This window comes from Choloepus didactylus, chromosome 2 (genome assembly GCF_015220235.1).
Source record: "Choloepus didactylus isolate mChoDid1 chromosome 2, mChoDid1.pri, whole genome shotgun sequence".
NCBI lineage: Eukaryota > Metazoa > Chordata > Mammalia > Pilosa > Megalonychidae > Choloepus > Choloepus didactylus.
This window is the reverse complement of record NC_051308.1, coordinates 226,659,505-226,674,711: the sequence shown is the minus strand read 5'-3', so window position 1 is coordinate 226,674,711 and position 15,207 is coordinate 226,659,505. Positions and strand designations below refer to the sequence as shown.

The 15,207-nt window shown below is 47.5% G+C and overlaps 1 protein-coding gene across 2 annotated transcripts in view; it reads right to left on the bottom strand.

Moving 5' to 3' along the window:
• Positions 1-15,207, bottom strand: part of TCEA3 (transcription elongation factor A3) — a 36,337-nt gene that overhangs the window by 4,870 nt on the left and 16,260 nt on the right. For both annotated transcript variants that reach the window (XM_037828223.1, XM_037828222.1), the window contains 4 exons: positions 9,225-9,388; positions 9,010-9,066; positions 5,955-6,109; positions 556-702 (listed from right to left, as the gene is read on the bottom strand). In XM_037828223.1, coding sequence (XP_037684151.1) covers positions 556-702; positions 5,955-6,109; positions 9,010-9,066; positions 9,225-9,388 — 523 coding nt within the window. The remainder of the gene's footprint in view (positions 1-555; positions 703-5,954; positions 6,110-9,009; positions 9,067-9,224; positions 9,389-15,207) is intronic.

Here is a 15,207-nt window from a genome sequence, read left to right as displayed (position 1 = left end):
ACGGCCGCCAGGGCAATGGTCTTCACGTCTTAGGACACAGGGCTAAATCCCTGAGGCTTTCTTGACCAAGTGGGCTGTATTGCTGGCCATTGCTGGAAAGATCTGGATCTGAGAGTCCAAAGGCTTGCCACTGAGCAGTTAGGTCACCTTAGGCAAAGCTGCAAAGCCTGTCCCATCTGGGCCTCAGTGTCCCTGAGTGTAACATGAGGGAGCTGGCTTATATGTCTCTAGGTTCCCTTCCATCCATCTCTAAATTTACAGATGCTCTATGCCCTGTGGATCCAGTTCCTCTTGTTCTTGCTTCAGGGGAGGCTGAAACATGCTGGCTAAATCTCACGGACACCTATCCAGGTGGTCTTACACTCATGAGAATGGTTTCTAGAAGCCACCATGTTGGTGCCAAGGCTTCCCCTCCTCTGTGCAGCCTGGAGAGTTTTAGCCCTCTCTTTCCTCTGGCTTTCCCCTAAGTTGCTCTCTAGTTCCCCATCTCTGTGCCCCTGTGGCTTTTATGACAGGCCTTCTCCACCACAGTCCCCACCTGTCCTATCCACACACCTGATTGTAGGTGCAGTTCTTCTTCTTGCACTTGCTGCATTGGAAGAGATCGGTGGTGGTGCCGCCCGTCTTGGCCATCTGGTGCTCACGGATGGCCTCCTGGGTCATGGCATTCCTCAGCTCCCTCAGCTCATCACTGGCCATTTCCTGGAGAGAAATGAATCTGCCCTTTAGGGCTGGGGAGCACCATGGGCCCCGTCCCACACCTAACAGAGGAGAAGGGAACATTCTGCACGGAGTACAGGGAGTTGAAGGGAGCCCTGGACTCCTGGCCCTGCCCCAGCTGGGAAAAGGTTGCACCCACAAAGTCCCCATATTGCCCCTCCTGGAAGGTCAACCTGGGATCACTGGCTGGTCCAAACCCAGTAGGGCCTGTACAGGAGAGCAGCAGGTAACAGCCTTGCCCCAGGATCTTGTGTTCTGGTGCTCACCTTGCCTGCCATGAACCTTCCTGCTTGAGCTGACTTGACCACTGCCCACCTCATCTATGATGTCCCCCTCATCCTTCCAGTCTGAACTTGACTCAGTGCCTGTTTGATCTGTCATCACCGCCCAACCCATTCTGCCTAGTGGGAACCTTGGTCTTAATTATTCACGACTTGCTGCTGCTACTGTCATCCCAGCAGGACCCTAAAGCTCTTGGCCTCACACAACTGCTCCCCTGTGAATGCACCACAGAACAGCTTTTCTACAGGTTCCTACAGGGCAGGGTCTCCTGTTTTCTGCCCAGCTCGCTGCAAACACTCAGTGTCTGCATTACCTAGGACTTTTCCTCTCTGTCCATCTCCAAAGCCACTTGACTCCCCTTAAGCCTCTGCCAGAGGAAAGCAGAGAGGGAGGCACTCAAACCAGAAAGCACCTCTAGGAAAGGGTTGGTTCTGGGAGAAAGCGGATGGCTGAAGCTAGTGTTAAAATGAGGATATGGTACTGCCTAGATATTTTTGTTATTGCTATCTATCCTGACATCTTCAACCACAGAGAACAGGGTTGGCATAAAGGTCAGATGATTTTATGTGCTGATCACTGCATCAGAACCACTTGGGCTTCTTGATAAAATGCAGATTCCTACGAATCTGAACCTCGAAGGGCAGGGCCCAGGAATATGCATTTTTACTAATGCCCCACAAGTTATTCTGGTACACACTAATGTTTAAGCCCTACTGTGTTTAATTCAAGGGCTAGGTCTTAACCGATGGCAGGAGTATAAACCAAAAAATGTTAATCTAGGGCCATGTGAGTAAAACGTAGTTTAGTTTAATTGGGGGGATTTTCCAGAGCACAATGCATTCATTCATTCAGAATTTATTGGATACCAATTTATAGAATGCCTCCAACTGCAGTGGCATGCTGGTAAACTGGCTTTGCGGGGTGGGGTGGGTAGGAGGGGAGAGCCCTGATTTGTAGCATTTGCCAATTTCCATGGTATAAATACTCCCACGAAGGTCAACTTCAAGCTACTAAAAGTGAAGTAACTGAATGCAGGGTTGGGAATAGATGCCTATAAGAGCTCACCTGAGCTGATAGGAGCCAACTCCAGCACCTCACTTCCTCTAAACCTTAACAATTCCAATATGAGGATTTGGTTCCTGCATCCAGGAATGCTCATCTAGTAAGGCAGCCAAGCAATTACACAAGATTGCAAGACAGTGTATGAAATATTAAAATGGAGATGTACAAAGTGTGAGGGAAAGTTAACTGCTTGAGGGAAGGGGTGGTTCATAAAGGAGGTGACCTCTTAACCAGTCTTGAAAGATACACAGAAGTTCCTAAGGGGAGAGCACATTCCAGACAAAGAGAACAGTAGAGTCAAAAGATCAGAGGTCACGAATGGCATGTTTAGGGAACAGTATTTGTGGTGGGTTCAAGGTGAGGATGTGGGAGACTTGGCTGGAGGTCAGATTATTGTGGAGGGAGGATCTTGTGTGCCAGATAGGAAATAGAAAACAGAAGTATCTATCCACCCACCCGGCCTCATTTAGAATGAGGAAGCATGAGAGACACATGGAGTAATTACAATAATATAAATATATATTATAAATAATAATAAATCACAATAATATAAAAAATAAGGTAGAAAATGAGAGAAATAAGGACAAGAGATAACACCAGACCACCAAGTTGTACACACTGTTAGAGAAAGATCCCAAATGTGAATTCAATGAATATTGGGTGAGCACTGATGGATGTGCCAGGCACCGTTCTCGATGCTGGGTAAACAGACACAATCCCTCTCCTCACAGAATGGACTTTTATGTCCATGCAACAGCTCTAACAGATATCTCAGAATCTATTTCGTTCTCTGGTACAGCTGGGTGAGGGAGGAAAAGAGAGAAAGAGGAAGAAAGAGGGAGTCAGGTGGACAAGGAAAGAGACAGCGAAGGGGAAGTAGAAAGACCCTGGGGTGAAGGATCACATACTTCTGCGTCCACCTCCACTTTCCCCAGGCTCTCCCTGACAGGAGCTCCTCGTCTCTGAGCTGCAGCACCACAGCAGCCCAATCCCAAGATGTTATTTTTCTTATTGGGGCAAAAGTTGTCCTCTATTTCTTACAGGAACTTCCTGCCTGGGGCAAAAGATGACCCCAGGATGACATCTCCTCGGCATCCGTTGCCTGGGTTGCTGGCGGATGAGGTCACAGGGGGCTTGCCCTGAGGGTCTCTATGGAGTCTGGGCTTGCTCCCCTCTTGGGTGTGGGTTGATCATCTGTTTTGTTTCTCCTACCCTGTTCTAGTGAGCAGACCCTGGATGAGTGACTTTGTCCACGTGTCTGGCTTGGCTGTCTGCTTTGCTAGGACTTCTGGGCCCTTTCTTGTCCTGATGCAGATGCTTAGCTCTGCTCCAACCTCCAGCTTCCAGGATCTTTTGGGGTTTGGCTCAAATCTGTGTTTCCACCTTCCTCTTGGTTCTCTTGGGTCTGGTTTCCCAACCTGCAAGTCTCTGCAATTGACTGTAAGACAGTCTACTGATATTATCCCTGACATCATAAATGCAAAGACAAGCAGAGGGACCCCAGAGCCATAGCGTGAGGGATAGAGAGAAGGAAATGCAGGCAGTGTATATAAAATTCACACCTTCACCATGCAGAGAAAGAGAATACGCCGTAAAGCCAAGTTGCAATTTGTAACTCTCGGCATGATGTTATCTGCCTCAAAAGTTCAGATATTTTAAATTAAGCAGTATAACTCTGGTCGAACTGTACCGAGTTCCCCATTTTATCCTAAAGCCAGGGCTCTGTTGTTTTGGGTATTTAAGGAAAACAGTGAACCCTCTCCTCAGAAAAGTGTACATATACACACTAGCTACCTCATACATGTATCACACACTACACATCCCATATATTATATACCAAACACATACACACAACACACATACTATATACCACACACATTACATACACTTATCATGTACACCATACACTAAACACACATATCACATACACACTATACATACAACACACACATACACAGTGGTGGCTTGGAGTTACATACCCCAGAAAAACATGTTTTTAATCTTAATCCATTCCTATGGGTGTGAACCCATTGTAAATAGGACCTTTTGATGGGGTTACTTCAGTTGAGGTGTGGCCCCACTGATTCCTAATCCTGTTACTGGAAGCCTTAGAGAGAATGCCCCAGGGAGAGAAGCCATGGGGATCAGCCAAAACCTGGAAGTCAACAGAACCCAGAGGAGAAAGAAAATATTGCCATGTACATTGCCATGAGATAGAAAACCAAGAACCAAGGATCACTGGCAGCCAGCCCCAGAATGCCACAGTCTTTGGGGAGAAAGCATCGCCTCAATTTTGAACTTCTCATAGCCTCAAACCGTGAGCCAATAAATTCCCATTGTTTGAGCTGATCCATTGCATAGTATTTGTTTTAGCAGCCAGGAAACTAAAACAGGCACCAAACTCGCCTATAACACCTATTGCACACACACTCCATATCACACATACCATACACACATGTCCCACACATAGTAACCACACACACACTCCACGTGCCAACCACACCATATGCACATCACACATGCACACATATAGACTATCTATCACATACACACTACACAGTGTCACACACACCACATGTACTCATAGGCATACACTTTTGCTAACAGTTTCAAAGGGTTCTAAGACACTGCTGACCCACCCACAGACACAAGGTCCCTCAGGCATTTCTACTCTCCCTCTCTGGGCCACTTCAATTCTCCAAGCTCCCCTCTATCTCTGGGTGCTTGGAGAGAATCCCTCGGTTAGCTCTGACAGTAAAGAGCCACCCATACCTGAGGATATGCAAAAGGTCTTTCCTGGAGCAGGCTTTGAAATAAGCAGATCTGGGTTCAAATCCTTGTTCTGTCACTTATCAGTTGTGTGTGGCCTCGGTTTTTTTCATCTATAAAACGGGAATAATACTTTCTCTTTCACAGCACTGAGATGAGGATTACATGAAATGGTTGGTGAGTAAGTATGTTACACGTATCAATTGTGACTAATATTTATTGAGAAACCTACCCCCATACATGGAGAAGGCTTTACATGTATCAACTCACTTAATTGTTCATGAGATAGCTATTAGTATTATCCCCATTTTACAGGTGGGAAAACTGAGACAGAGAGGTTAAGTAACTTGCCCAAGATCACACAGATAGTAAGTGGCAGAGGCAAGTGTTAACCTCAGGCAGTTTGCTCAGTTCCCAAGCTTCTAACCACTGCACTATACTGCCTCAAACAGGTCATTTATTCCCTTTTCCTTCCTATATAAGACCCTCCTTGAGCCCCGCAAGCCTAGTCAATCCTTCCCTTTTGTCAGTTCCCATGGTGGCTCCAACATGGTGCTTACCACCTCCGTATTCTACTTACTTGTAAACAGGCCTATCTCCTCAGCCCCAACTGTGCTCCATGGAGACACGGACCCCTCCTCTGGCTTGGGGCCAGAACTGGGTCTTGGGATATCGAACAAGGCAGACGAGGAGGCAGACAATAAGGCGGTGAAAAGTGCATGCTCCGGGACCAGACACTTTGCCTCTACAACATATTCTAGCTGTGTATGTGCATGGAAAAATCAATTAACTCCTCTATGTCTCAGTGTCCTCATCTGTAAAATGGGGATAACAAAGGTATCTACTGCACAGAGTTATCTGTAGTGAAGATAAAATTGGCAAATGCTGTAAAGTGCTTGGCACAGCCTCAATCCGGATTAGTTGTGCTCACTGATGGTCCAGAAGCCCTGAGGGGCAGCTTCAGTGTGGGAGGCTGAGCTCAGCAGGCAGCTGCTGGGGAGGCTGAGCTGGTTCTGGCTGAAAAAGCCCTCTGGCTCATCTCCACTGAGTTGTAAGCCACTGCCTCTTGGGCTTGGCAAAGCTGGAAGGGCCCCACCTCCCACCCTCCAGGGTGCCCTCACCTCTGCAGTCATCTTGGCAATGAGCCCGAGGGAGATGGCCCCACTGAGCACATTCCGCCTCAGGCCAGGGTTCCTGGGGTCCTTGAGGTTGCTGATCCGGCTGCGCACGCGGTTCCGGTATTTCATGTCTGTGCTCTTGAGCTCCTGATAGATATGTGACGAGGTCAAGGGCCAGCCAGTCACTCGGGGAGGGATAGAGAAGGTGGGGAGCCTTGCCCGGATGCCTGAGGAGGCCCCAGGGCCACCTCTTCCCCTCCTGGACTCCGACAAGGGATGGGTGCCTTTGTGGCCCCTGACTCCAAATGGGGAACTCACTTGGGAATTTGGGGTCAGCCATGTGTCAGGAAAACAAAACTGCCTCTGGGGTGTGATTAGGTCCCAGCAAGAACTGTGGTGTCAGGGTCCCCTGGGAATGGGCACCCTGGGTTTGTCTGGGCCTCATGCTGGCTGTTTGACCTAAGGTGAGTTACATGACCTCCCTGTGCCTCGGTTTCCTTTTTCACAAAATAATTAATAAAATAGGAAACACCTATCTCACAGGGCTGTTATGAGGATTCAGTGAACTAACCCACTTAACACACGAGCTGGGTATCCAGGACAAATGTTAAGTGCTCAACATTTTGGGGCTGTTAAGATAATAACAATGATAAAGATAAACTCTAGCTCAGAAGGGCCCCTGGAGGTTGCGTCCAGCTGTCAGGCATCTGTTCTGGGGGAAAGAATGGGAGGAAGTACCCCTCTCTTGATACCTCAATGGCAATTCACCAGGCAATCCTCACTTTTAAATATTGCAATAAAGAAGTCGGTTGAGCTTTGTTTGAAGACATACCCCACCCCACCCCCATTTTCCCCTGTATACCTATTAGCAACCTGGGACCTATTTTGGGAATTTCTGATTAGGACTGCTTCTCCAGTAATAGATGAGGAAGTGGAGGCTTAGAAAGAATGCCAGCCTTGCTCAAGGTCACAGGGCAAATTCCCAGCGGAGACAGGGCTGGGAGCCAGATCCCCTCCTATGGGTGATCTCTCCACTTGCTCAGCAGGAAGTCGCCCTGGACGCCACCCACAGTGAGTTCTCTGTCCTGATACTGCATCCCAGACAGGCCTCCCCCACCCCTTGGCAGGCTTCTGTGCCTCCTGCCCCCTCCACTCCTTCTCCGTCTCTTAGGGGAGCTCAGGGAACACAGCTTCCTTTCTTGGTCCCCTGAGCCAAGCAGAATCAGGAAGACAATGTTGTTGCTGGGAAAAACCATATACAAGAAAAAGACTGTGAGAAATGTGGGAAAATGGAAACAGCGGACTTGCTAGATGTGGCGGGATGGAAGGTGGTGTTATTTCTTTTTTCTTAATGTTACTGTTGTCTTAATGTTATTTGTGCAATGAAAACGTAAAAAGAATCCGCTTCAATGCATTTGAAAGCCGAAACATTTGTTTTAAAATCTGCGGGATTCCCGGAGGTGTGTATATCTGCTCGATTTGTGGGGATGGCCTGGCTGGCAGTACTTTCATCAGCCTCCACCCACCTTCTCCATTTCCCCAGACCGCAGAGGAGGACCAGGTGGGGATGGTTCCCGTGGGGGGCAGAGGAGAGCTACCCCAAGGAAGAGCCTACGTGTGCCCTGCAGCTGCCCTGTTAGACCAGGTTCACTCCAAAGAGGACATTCAAGCTCCCAAACTTATCCACTCCCTGACCTCCCACCATCTAAGAACAAAGAGCTTCAGGGCTGGAGGCAGCTTTAATTTCCTCTCCTTCAGAGGAGCGACCTTGAGCAGAGGAAGAGAAAGAAGAGAAAGGACAGGGTGTGAAACCATGGACAGGTTCATCCACCTTTAGTTCCAAACTGGGCTTGAAGGTGGAAGGGACCTGCTCAGAGGGACTGTTGGTCCTGAGAAAATGAAGAGGGAGCTCATGATAGTCAGGATACCTTGCGCTCTGTGTTCCTGAATTAAAAGGAAATTATGAGAATGTACTTGCTGAGTTAGATGGCTCAAGATATACTCTGGTTAATAATAAAATGAGGGTAAGGGAAACCACCAGAAAACGTGTTGGAGGCTAGCAGGGTGGGCCTCAGGCAGGAGAGTGAAGCAGCTAGTTTGTGGTCTGCAGATTGGCCCCTCCCCCTCCCACCTCTTCCACCTGGAGCTCCCCAGGTGCAGTCCAAGAGGCCTCAAACAGGTGGCTCACACTTTGACAACTTGCCTGCTCTTCCCTGGGTATTGTGCCCCCCTCCCTCATCATCCACCCCTTTATCTTTGACATGCAGAGCTTTGTCTCTAGTAAAAGAAATTCCTTGCATTTATTCAGTGGGGCACAGTGGTAGGGATTTTTTTTCCCCCAAGAATCTTTTTTTTTTGCAGTGGGCCCGTATCACACTAGTGTGTTCACCTCCCCTATCTACAGGGGGTCCCTTTCAGAGGGAGGGTGGGGAGCAGGGCTTGTTAGAAAGAGCTCAGGACAGAATCTAAAGACTAAGGTTTTCAGTCCGTCTCTGACTCCAGTAGTTTCTGAGCTTCAGTTTCCTCATCTGTAAAATGGAAACAGCCCCTGGCTCACAGAGATTGTTCTGTGGATTAACAGAGGCGGGAAGGGTCAATTGCCCAGCCCGATGCCTGGTACATAATAGGGACTTAAAATGGGAGCTGTTACCAGAGGGTGGAAGAGGGTGGAAGAGGGCAGAAGAGGGTAGAAGAGCGCGAAAGGCTGAGCAGCAGAAATGCTCTCCCCTCTGTCCACTCTGATCGAGAAAGCAGCAGCTTGACCAACTGAGGCATGTTCTGAGCCTCAGTGCCCTCATCTGTAAAATGGGATTAATTATGAACCTACCTTTTGGGGTTGTTCTCAGCATCGAATGAGGCACTGCACACCAACAGTTAACAAAAGGACAGTGGGTGCAAAACTTAAATGTAAGCTACAGTTAAGAGCTCTGGTTCAGGGGCAGAAAGGAGGCTGTCCCCAGAGCCCTTGTCCTCCCTCTCTGTCCTGGGTCCCACGCACTGGAAAGACCTGTCACTAGACTGTCCAGGCACCCACAGCCCTGGCACAGCACAAGGATATGATCTTCGATTTCTGATGCCATCTTGTCACAGTCGACTCCATAGTCCTTGTAATCATCTAAAAGAGTCAGGAAACGCAGGTATCAGCCAGACATGACCTTTGCAGTGAGCCCCCCCCCGTACAAGGGACTACAGAGCTCCTGTACCATCCCCAGGTTGCCTCGCCTGCCCTTGGGCAGCCCGTCCCCTCCTGCACCCTGGGCCCAGGCCTCTCACCATCCGCCTTCAGGGCTGCTGACAGCATCTCCACACACTTGTCCCGGACAGAGTCCCCTGTGAGATAGCAGGGGGCCAGGAGGCAGACGGAGGGGGAGAACGTGGGGGTCGAGGGGCTGCTGGGTGTCTTGGGGGTCTCCGCTTTTGATTTGCTGCTGTTTGATCTGAGGATGACAATCAGTAATAGACATTTTGATACATGAAGTGAATAAAGCAAGTGTTTATTGAGCCCCATTCCAGACATCTGTTATGGGTGATCTCCCTTAATCCTCTTAACAACCCTGTGAGGTAGGTGCTATTTTAGGTTCTCGACATAGATTGTCTCACTGAATCCTCATTACAACCCCATGAGGTTGGTACTATTCTTAGCCCCACTTCAGAGATGCATTTTTAAGAGCTGTTTAGAGATGCATTTAAAGGTGCATTTTAAATAACTTGCATCAGCCACACATCTGGAAAACAGAACCCAAGCAGTTGAATTCAGGTAAGGAACGCAGGCTCTTAACTAACCACCAGGCTCCACTGGTTACAGAACAGTGTGACAACACCAGTACAACAATTTATGTGTACTGTGCTAGCTGCTCTCCATACACATACACGTGTGCACTCTTTCATCTAACCATTTATTCACTCATTCAGTAGATATTTATTAGGCACTGTGCTAAGAACAAGGGGTAAAACAGACAATTCAGATAAGCTCCCTCCTGCCAGGAGCTCCGAGTCCAGAGAACAGCGACTTCCAATCACCATTTCCAAGTGCTGTTTTCACCATGTGCCAGAAACTGTGCCAGGCACTAGACAAACATTTTCAAATTTAATCCTCACGGCAATCCTAGGAGGTAGATACCCTCATCATCTCCTTTTCAGAGCAGGGAACAAACCTGGAAAGTTGAAATAACTTATCTAAGGTTACATCACCGAGATCTGAACCCAGGTGTCTCTGATTCCAACGCCTGTGCTCCCATCCCCGTGATATACTGTCTGGCAACGATCCCATTTTGGTTGTGATTTTTTAAAAATACATACATAAATACACACATATGCACAGATGATTGGAAAGATAACCAAGTTAATAGCATATATCTTTCTGAGAAAGGATTATAGGGGATTTTTTTCTTCTTTTGCTTACGTATACTTCCTAAATCTTTAATGAAGATTATGTCTCACTTCTGTAATAAGTACTTTTGTTTTTTTAACAGTTGACAATCACTGAGTGGCTTTGCTGAGCTGGTGGCTCAGCCTGGCTTCCTGCCTACCAGTCTTCAAGGACCCACCAGCCGAGGAGACAGACAGTAACACTGGGAGGACTGAACTGGGTGGTAAGTACCATGACAGCTCTGAAGGAAGGCTCTGGAATCACAGTCAGGGCGGGCAAGGAATTGCCGACAGCAGGAGGACAAGAGGTTACTTTGACTGACACTGGCCCAGAAGGGCAGTCGCAGTTTGTTTATCTATTTAGACCTGCCTCCTTCCAGGAAGGATTTACAGTGGATTAGGAGGACACATAAAACCTAGCAAGGTGGACATCAAAGAAGATCCAACAGACTGGAGAACATAAAATGGAACCAAGAGTATGGCTAAACACTGCACATCATAAAACCATCCATCCATGTGTCTGACAAAAAGGGATTCTTTAAACTATGGAAACTTCCTGTGATGGAACACTATTCAGTCTTTCAGAATGATTTTGAAGAACACTATATACAGGAAGAAACTCAAGACTGTGAGCCAAGTGAATAGAAGTGGGTGAAACTCTGCAAATAAATTCATTACCCTCCTCTCTACATAGGACATGACTCCCAGGGGAGTGAGTCTCCCTGGTGACGTGGGACATGACTCCCAGGAATGAGCCTGGCCCTGGCATCAAGGGATTGAGAATGCCTTCTTGACCAAAAGGGGAAAAGAAAGGTAACAAAATAAGACTTCAGTGGCTAAGAGATTTCAAATAGAATCGAGAGGCTGTTTTGAAGGATATCCCAATGCCCACAGTATGCCAAGCCCTAACCAACAGTAGTCCCGAAAATGCTAAAGGATACCTAGGTCCCTATCTGAGACTCTATAAAAGTTTCACGCACTAAGTTTACTTTTCAGAAACTTAAATCCCCCAGAGTGTTCCTATGCCAGATAAGTCCCCAAACCCAGAGGTAACAGCCTCTCCAAGAACATCAATCAGATGCAGCCCCCTTCCCCATAATGCCGATGCCCCTTTTCAATATGAACGGGTTAGGGTGGTCACTGCCTAGACATCCCTGAAGATCAGGAAAGTAATTAAACTAGAGCAAGGAGTAGCAACAGACAAGATAGGATTTAACAAAGGACTACGAATACTGAATCTTTATATAATAATTTTTTTTCCTAGGGTACTAGAATAGGTAGAAGGAAATAACTGACATGGTGGAACTGTAACATATAACATGCTCCAAAATTTACTCTATAGCTACTTATTGAATTATACTTTGAAAGTTATCACATTTCTGTATATATCTTATATTTCACAATAAGGAAATAACTGAAATTGTGGAACTGTAACCCATAATGTTCTTTGAAATTGGCTCTCTAACTACTTGTTAAATTGTACTTTCAAAGTTTCACTTTTTCTGTATATATATTTCACAATTTAAAAAATGCAAAAAGAAAAAATAAAAAAATAAAAATAAGTGGGTGACGAAACACTAAGGATGTTATGCTCTCAATTTTCTTGAAGTGTATACATGTAAATACACAGAGAAAAAAAGAAAAGTCTAGAAGACTACGCCCTAGAATGTAAACAGAAATGACACTTTGGAACTGGAATTATGGAGTATTCCGACTTTCTATGTTACCTATTTACAGAGTGCATGCATTTTTTACAAGCACACCTTATTTATTTTTTTCATGCCTTACTTCTGTAGGCAGCAAAAAGATAAACTAAAAACCAATATATCATAAAATTGTATATCCTAATATATATGCAAGGGGTTAGATGCAAACCTGACTCAGCTTTCTAGAAGTCATAAAGTAAAACGGTCCAAGGCTCAGACTCCAACTGTGGTTGGTCCTCTGTGAAAAGGATGCAGGGCGATGCGATGCAATGCAATGTGACGCAGCATCCTCTGCTGGCCTGACAACCAGCATCACGGTGCTGGGCCTTACCACATGGCTTAAGAAAGGTCAAAAGTGTCACACTACAGCGCTGTTTGAGAAATTCCACAAGGGTCAGGAGTCGGAGCTGGCTACTCAGAGGAAGGATGGAGAAATGCATTCCTGGCAGAAATTCATGGAAACTGGAATGTCCATAGTTTGCCTAGGCAATGTTGAGGAGCTCAGCCCAGCTGGAGGGCGAGGAGCCAGGGAGCTGGTGAAGGGAGAGGGAGCTGGAGAGAAAGGATTTGGCCAAACTCTGGGGCTTATTAAAGACGGTAATAACAAAAGCTGCCACTTACCGCATGTTGGCTACTGATTCCTCTGGCTAACCCGGCCGGTCACACATTTTACAGAGGAGGGAATGGAGCCTCCAGGAAGTGAAGTGACTTTGAGGTGGTTGCACAGCTCCCTCCCATTATGAGCCCTTTCTGCACTTGGGGGTGTAGGGGGGGCTGGCGCTATGGGTGGGGGTCTGGCAATCAGGAGGTCCCCCGGGTAGATACCGCAGCTGCTTATGTGCACTTTCAGGCTAAGGATATGCTTCTCCCATTGAGGAAGAAGAATCTGCTGGGGTCGTGACAAAGCCTTTTCAGGTCCAAGGAGCTGTTTCTAGAAGTGAAGCTCAGTGGGTGGCTTAGGACTTCCCGGGATTAAAAACCTGGGGTGACAGTAGCATCTCATCCAACATCCCACTGACTACTCCTCGATGTGGGCTCTGCCGGTGACCCCCAACCCTTGCTGTCTGCCCTGACCTTAGATCCCCTCTGTCACATGGAAACCCCTGGACCACTGGGATTTTTGTGTTCTCTGGAGCCCCGAAGTTCCTCAAAGGTGTCTTGTTGCTGCCACAAGGACTGGGAGAAGGAGGAAAGGGGTAGACCCAGGGACTCATGCCCTGCCCTTATCAGGTTTACATCCTGAAATCTTAAGCATTTTGTTCAATAGGATTCTCTAGCTTTTTAAAATTTTATTTATTATTATTTTTTAAAGCCGTTCGAAATGTACTGTTCTAGATTAATTTACCCTGGATTCTACCCAATCCTGTCAGACAATTGAGTGGGCTGGCAGCAGGGCAGGGAGGGATGGAAGCTGAGACCCAAACGGATCTGGCCTGGAGTCAGATTTCAGCAGGAGGGTGGGGTGTGGGTGAGGGAATGCTAGGGAGGATATAAATTCTACAGTCCAAAGGGCTGCCAGCAATCAAAATAAAATCTTCCCACACCCAACCCTGGTCTCTCCTGCCTGGCGACATCATCTCTGAATCTGGTCTCCCTGCCTTCTCTCACCCCACTCATGATCCATGTGCCATACAGCAGCCAGAGGGAACTTTCTAAAACTCACAGCCAATCCTGTCGCTCCCCTGCGCCAGCTTCCCATTATTCTCAGCATAAAGTCAAATTCCTCACCATGGCCTGAAAGCCCCTCCACATCTGACCCCTGCCTCCCCCCACAGTTCACCAAGTCTCCACTCCACTGCTCACCGCAGTGCCTTTGCACGGGCTGGGCCCTCCTCCCGAATGCTCTCACTCCAGGTTTTCTGATGACCGACCTTGCCTTTCCACCAGTCAGGTCTCAGCTCAAATGTCATGTTCTCAGCAAGGCCACCCCAGCTGAGGCAGACTGTCCCCACTCTGTAACTCTCTAGCACATCATCCAATTTCTTCCTTTCCTAGCACCCATCTGAATCTATAATTAACTTCTTTATGTGTCTATAAACATTGTCTGCCTCCGTCTCCAGATTATGGCTTCCAGAGTGGAGGTGAGACAGGTTAGATAGGGAAGGAGGGGGAGGGGTGTGACCCTACGACCCTTAACAAGCAGATCCTTTTGGCACGTGCACACCCAGCCCTCGCACACCTAGCCCTCACTGAGGTCGGCACCCAAAAAGAACCAATGAAAAGTGTAGCTCATCAATATCTTATTGGCATAACCAGAGGGAGAAGGCCGCTCCAAGTCCTTATAAGGCAAGGATCCTGACCTCAGAGTGCTTCTCCTCCTTTGGAGAACACCCACGCTCACCCCCTTTGAGTGAGTCCTCTCACTACACATTTAACTTTTGGCTGTACACACTGACTGGGAACTCCCAGGGCTCCAGCATCCAGCTGAGAACTCCAGGGGCTCTCTGGCATCATCAAGCTTATTCAACTTTTTGGCTGTACACACTGACTAGTCTTTGAATCCTTTCTTGTGACTGAGTCAAGAACCCTCACAGCCTCAGCCCTTGGATGGGGTCTCTATCCCTCTGAGAACTCCTGGGGCTCTCCAGCATCATAGGGAACCCATTGGCTGGTTCCAGCATCTGTCAGTGCTCTAGGCAGGCACTTGATATATCTTTGTTGCATGAATGAATGAATGAATGAATGAATGATGAATTGAGGGAATCTAGGAGATCTAGACAGAGCTGAACTTGGTAGGGGCAGGTCCTTTCTGGAAGGCTGGTGGCCATGCTCCCTGGACCTAAGAAAGGGATCTCTGTCTGAGCCAGTGTCCACAACTGCCATGACCTGGGCCACCCTTATTTCCTGGTGCTGCCCCTCTCTGATCTGTATGCCCTATCACCACCTCCTCAACATCTGAGACTCACCAGAAGGGAACTGCTAGAGGGAAACCTGTAGCAGACTGCTTTGAGGAAGGCATAACACAACAACAATAGTAACAGTTGTCATTTTTGGAATGCCTACATTGAGGAGGTATATTTATTAAGAACCTAAGTTCCAGAGCCAAACTCTCAGGTTCAAATCTTGATACTGCCACTTGGTAGCTGTGTGACCTTAGAAAAGTTCCTTAACCTCTCTGTGCCTCCATTTTCTCACTTGTAAAATGAGGCTAATAATAGTACCCACTTTATAGGATTATTGAG